Below are 6,000 nucleotides of genomic sequence, written 5' to 3'. Positions count from 1 at the left end.
ACAAATGTAATCAACTGAATGTTGAATGCTGCATGGATTCGTGCATCACATTAACATTTAAAGGAAACTGTGCTTTCTATTATTTCTGTGATCAGATGAGGAAGAAGAAGAATTGTAGATAAAAAGGCGAAGAGTTGAAGCGTGTGAGCGAACATGCTGGTAAGAAGCTAATAGCAGCTCTTGGGGTCCATTTCGAGGACTAATCTTTGTTCCTCAAATCAAACATAAAAAGGCAATTCTCTGTGTTAATGAGCTCAATCACTCTTCCTAAAAGCTTCAATAATTCATCTGCTCCCAGATTGTCAGACATCCATAATGAATAACATGCACAGTGAATTATTTACACAGCTCATCCTTCGTGGCACAACTTACTGACTGACACTGGAGTTACCCAGTGTGTCTGATGGGCTGTTGTGTGGGTGTGTGTTCATGTGTGTAGATTTCATACCAACATTCGGCTCCATAATGAGCTCAGAAGTAAGAGCAGTAGTGACATCCTCTGTGAAGACAAACAGCACAAAGGCTAATAATATGAGTGAGCGTGTGCTACCAGCTCCCCCATCAGTACAAAGCAGGGACGTACAGACTGGAACAATGATTCATTATCAGAAGAAACCAGAGGAACAACAACTCCGGGAATCGCAAAATCTAGTGACACCACCCAGCTCTGCAGAGCCGAAGTTCAGGTTACATCACAGGATGAGAAGTGGACGTTTTGAAATCAGCGTTTGTGAAATGTTGGAAATGACTCCAATCCTGGCTGCACACCGCTATATTGGCCAATTCTGGAAACTTTGCCCCTGCAGCCAGAGTCAATAAATTCACCTGTCACACATTTCTGCCTCAGTTCTGGGTCAGAGAAGTTCTAATTCAGCAGCTATGGCTTTAAAGGGAACTCTCATTTGGCTTTGCTCACTGGCAGGTAATCTCATGGTTATATATGTTGCATGTTATATGTTATGTTACATGTAAAGTTGGATATAATGCACAGAGTGTGTGTTTGCTTGCAGTCTGCTCCTCCTTTACAGCTCAGGATGAAACTATGCATCAGAACTGCAGCTCACAAGCTGGAGATCTGTCAGCTGCTCTCGAGGTAAACTATTAATGTTCCTCCTAGCAGAACTAAAACTACTTCATCGTTCACTGACTGTAATGAAAACAACATGTAAAATATCCCACACTGGGTTAATGATTCTTTTTGTGTAAGCTATTGCTTTTTTTTTATATCATGCCACACTGTCAGAGAAACATAACAGCTGTACTGTCTGACATGAACCAACAGGAGGCGATAGAGTGTGGTGAAAACCTGCCATGGAGCACACAGCAGACAGCTGCACTGCTGCTCCTCATGAGGAATCTGACTGATGGTCTGCACAAACACCAGCTGAGAGGTAGGAGGATGAGCCAGAGACATGCATGTTGCTGTGTGTTCTGTGCTGTTTGAGAGTTTACACTTGATTTGAGGGTTAATGTCAGATAGGGCTGCAGCTGACGATTATCATCTTTAGCAATTCATCTGCCAATTGAGTCAATAAAATGTCAAAATGTTTCAAAAAGTCCTTGTTGTAAATTCCCTACGGTCAAAGTGATGTTTTCATACGGCTTCTTTTGTCCAACAAAGAGTCCAAACTCCAGAGACTATTTATTTACTGTCACATATGACAACATGCCTGAAAAATGATGATGAAAGGATGAATCAATTCTAAAAAAAAGTTGGCAATTATTACGATCAACTCATGGATTAGTCTTTGCAGCTCTAATGTCAGAATTAAAGAGACACTTAAGATATGGCCAGAATTTTAGTTAAAGTTTCTTGTACTGCAAGAGGCAAAAGTCTGACAGCCCCAAGTAGTTTCATCTGGCTGATGTAAAAGTTGCAAATTTGATAATGAGTCTAATAAATGAACAAAATAAACAAAATAAAACATATTTTCTTCTGAGGTCGCGTTCCACAGACTCCCGTCAGCTTACGGGGCCACTTAGCTCCACAGCTAACTGAGCAACTTGCTAACAGCAGCTATTCGCTACAGCCAAAGAGAGCTATAGCTAATAGTACAGTGAGCAGCAGTAAACAGTTTTGGAGCTACAGCATCTTTTTACAAATGACTCCTTTAAACTCAGATCGTGGTTGGGGTGACACTGGCTTAGGCAGGAAGTTGAAATGCTCGATATATAAAAGCAATTTTCAGCTCCATCACAATGACGTCTTGAGAAAAAAGCTATACTGACCAGGATAACAATTTGGTTTCAATCCAAAAACAGGTTACCTGCCAAGTCTCCTGATTGTGGGTATAATGATTAAAAAAGAAATCTGCCATATTCAGTCTGCTTCTCTTCAATCAGTTTGTTTGGTTTGTTGCTGAATTATACTCCCCGATAACCTGAGATGAAGTGGAGATTGCAGCTGATTGAAACTACTGATGTAAATAAGTAAATAATAAGTAAGACTTAAGTCGGCCACACTGACTAGCAATCATTTTGAGAAAGTGGGAGTGCAGCTGGAGAGCTGTCGGTGTTACCCAGTTTATCACATTTGTCAAAGCACTTGAAGTCTAACACTGAATTAAGTGAGCTCCACCTGCCAAGTAGAATAATTACTTTCTACTGAAGATGCTCTCATCGCTGATTGAGATTAAATGTTGTGATGCAATTTCTGCTGATAGACCGCGAGGAGAGTAATGGCTCGAGTGTTTTGTCACGTAGGCCTGAAATTTACTGGATGAAGAACATGCTCCTCGTGCAGGCGGCTCCAGACTTCATCAACATTAATGTGGATTTCTGCTGTTTTATTATGAGAGTCAGTACAGTTTAGGGGTGACGGATAAACAAAAAAACAATGAATACTCCAAAAATGTTTTATATCACTCATTTATTAAATAATCATTGGTTTAAGAATGCCAAGATGCAGAGCCAAAGGACTGCCCTCAAGCTGAAGTTCCCGAAAATGGAGGGTTGGTTTGTGTCACAGTTGCCAACAAGCGCTACTGCAAACCTCTGTGCAACGACGTAAGTTGTAAATACAATTTTCCATATTCTGTAATAAATAAAAACATGTTGGAATAAGTGTCTGTGTGAAGCTTGAATATAACTCGAGTCTTTCTGTCGCAGGGTTACGATTTTGGTTTTCTGAGGAGGAGTCGTCTGTATGATGCATGCAGCGAGCAGAGAGGATATAGATGGGATACTCAGTACGTAGGAGGGAACAAGCTGGCTGTGTGCAACGGTAAGGCTGGATTTTATCAACTAACTTATAGTTGCATCAACAACTTTTAAGCTAATTGCTGTGAGGTCAGAGCAGAGTTCACAGCAGGGGCTAATCTATAAAAGCCCGGCTGTCCTCAACTGTACTTTAGATTTCCTCACTGCAGTTACGTTTTATTACTTTTTCATGTCTTAAACTGACTGTACAAGGAACCTCACATTATATATTTATACAGTGGCTCTTTATATAAGTGTATAGTGGTTAACTTGAACTTTCATGTTAAGCTGTGAAGTTGAACTTTCCTTACTCTCCGTTTCTAGAAGCACCCTTTCAAGTGTCGGGAGCAAAGACGGCGTATTTTCCTAAAGATCAGGACTGCCTGACGACCAAGAGCAGCAGCCAACTGCAGGACGGCATCATTCAAGGGTTCGCTGCTGAGCTGAAGAATGAGGGCGTACAGGGAGCGGCACAGTACGCCTGTCTTGTATGTGGATGACTGTGAAGTAGAAAGAAGTGTGGGGAAATGCCTCAGACACGTCATGAAGTTTGTGGCGTGAAAGTCCTTGAAGAAGCTTTGAAGTAGTTACTGTTTGACTCAAGAATAAAATTGTACTTGAACATGAATGGGTTTCCTCCGTCGTGCACACTGAGTTGAGTGTCGGTACATGCAATTTCATATTTTTCAGCCACTGTCAGACCAGCTAAGGAGTGCATGTTCAACAGTGTCTTCCTCTGACTGTTAACTAGCCATAGTGGTCCAACTCATCATTGCCTGCTGCAGCCATGGTAGGAGCTCTGTGAGGTGTTTACACTAAATATTTGGGTGAATGTTTGCTATTTTGGGGGTGTTGCTACAAGTGTGGAAGAAATATTAAATTTTGCCAGAGGGTGGTGCTAAAGAAACGGCTATGCTGTTATCTATGGGCCGATCTCAATGTACACCAAAGGCCTTTAGCCCTGAACCCTCACAGAGTTAGTTGACCTCACAGGGTAAGAAAATTTGATGAGCCCTGTATGACTCTAAATATTAAACCACCCAGAACTGCTTAACTATAATTGAAGCTCACCAGCAGTAGATACTAGCCATCTAAATATGTCATCAACATCCAGCATGATTCCCTGAGAAATTAAGGAAAATGTCAAAAGAAACGCCCTCTCTTGCAATGTGGAAAATTCCTTGACACGTCCCTTTATCCGGATCAGCACCAGACATTCCCATGTAACGCCCATATGTGGTGATCACATTTACAGCCATTAAAGAGCTGCTGTGGCCACAGACAGTAACACAGGCAGGACTCTGAGGTCCACTGATCAGGGTTCATTATCTGTCCCGCTCTCCAGGCTCAAGATAAAAAGGGCTCTGTGCTTTTGAAGTGGTAGCTCCTACACTGTGGACCTCTCTCCCTCCATCTGTGGACACATTTAAAAGGCGTGACATTTCTGATCTTGAAAGGTGCGATATAAATAAACTGCAGGTTCATTACAACTCCCAGCGGAGTCTGTGATCTGTGAAAGGACCAAAATACTTATACTGATACTCTGTGGGTGGGTGGTGGAGGGACACTTCTAAAATGGACACTAACAAGAAGATGGATACATGTGTGCAAGATTGCCATCCTAACTGGTTTCCTTCTGACTTCATTGTACTAATAGTCACCCACCATTTATTTGTTTGGTGGCAAAATGTGGAGCAGAGCAGCGATGAAAATGAGGTTAACCACTCTGCTAAATGGACTGCTGTGTCTGCAGTTCTGTCTGCTCTCAGTTTTTTTGCCAACGCATCCAGACGTAGCTCAGAGGCCAAGGTTAAAGAGTCAAAATGAGATTGCAGGATCAGATTAGGTAGCCATTGACATTCCACTTCATTCTATTAGCAATCACTCTAATCAGCAGAGAAAACGACCCGCTGAATGACCCTCTGGTGTAGGCCGACAGACTGTCTAATCATCAATTACGGAAATAACCGTCTGTGAACTGAGGTATAAACATTGGTCAACTGTAATGTCACACATCTCCCACTAGGTGGTGCTAGCTGGTAATGGAGTCACACTTCATCATGACAAGTGTGAGCGCTGTGTGCTGAAACCTTCACTTCCACATACTGATTTTTTAGCATCTAAACAACTCTGTCCACAAAAGCGCTTCTAAGTTTGTGGCAACAATGTGGAGAAGTTTGTGACACGACATGAACAAAAATCACATAATGGTTTAATGGTTTTACCTCTTCTACAGTGAATATTAGTGACTGTGGCTTTTTTTTTAATCTTTATTATCTTTTAAATTAATTGTACAACATTAAAAGTCAGTGAGTGAATTAAAATTAACATTAAAACAGTGATGGACATCAATTATCATGCAATATTGAAACAAAATGATATTATATGTGTTTACATGCTGTTAAATATCAATTAAGTATGAAGGTTTCACTGTTTTGACTTAAAAAAAACCAATAATAGCAGTGTTAGTCTTTGGACACTAGAGGGCAGTATTAAATCACTCTTCTGTACGTCTTCTTTATTTGCCAGTAATGTAACACCTTATCTTGCTCACAGTGCATCAGTGAGCTGTTGTGTAAATAAATAAAAGGTAGAACCAGACATGCACAGTGTAAGAGGAAGTTATCAGTTTTAATAATGTAACTTTGTGCTTTGTTTCAACGAGTAAAAGCACGTACTCACTGAGGTTTCTCACAGAACGGAATTAATATTTACCTACAGAACACAGTTTATAATCTCCTTCTTTTCGTTCCTTCATGTCGTCTTTCTCCTCTTTCTCTCGTCTATTCAACAGCACGTATG

General features: G+C 41.0%; 1 protein-coding gene across 1 annotated transcript; it reads left to right on the top strand.

The window, feature by feature from the left end:
- Positions 1–815: 815 nt before the first annotated feature.
- Positions 816–3,826, top strand: LOC141009146 (uncharacterized). Its single transcript, XM_073481592.1, has 6 exons — positions 816–922; positions 1,011–1,093; positions 1,283–1,391; positions 2,894–3,006; positions 3,109–3,223; positions 3,523–3,826. Exons 1-6 carry the CDS (start codon positions 880–882, stop codon positions 3,696–3,698), a joined length of 639 nt encoding a protein of 212 aa, XP_073337693.1. The 5' UTR covers positions 816–879; the 3' UTR covers positions 3,699–3,826.
- The last annotated feature ends 2,174 nt before the right edge of the window (positions 3,827–6,000 follow it).

Source organism: Pagrus major, chromosome 15 (genome assembly GCF_040436345.1).
Source record: "Pagrus major chromosome 15, Pma_NU_1.0".
Classification (NCBI taxonomy): domain Eukaryota; kingdom Metazoa; phylum Chordata; class Actinopteri; order Spariformes; family Sparidae; genus Pagrus; species Pagrus major.
Note: the sequence above shows the minus strand (reverse complement) of the source record. Positions and strands in the feature narration are given on the sequence as shown.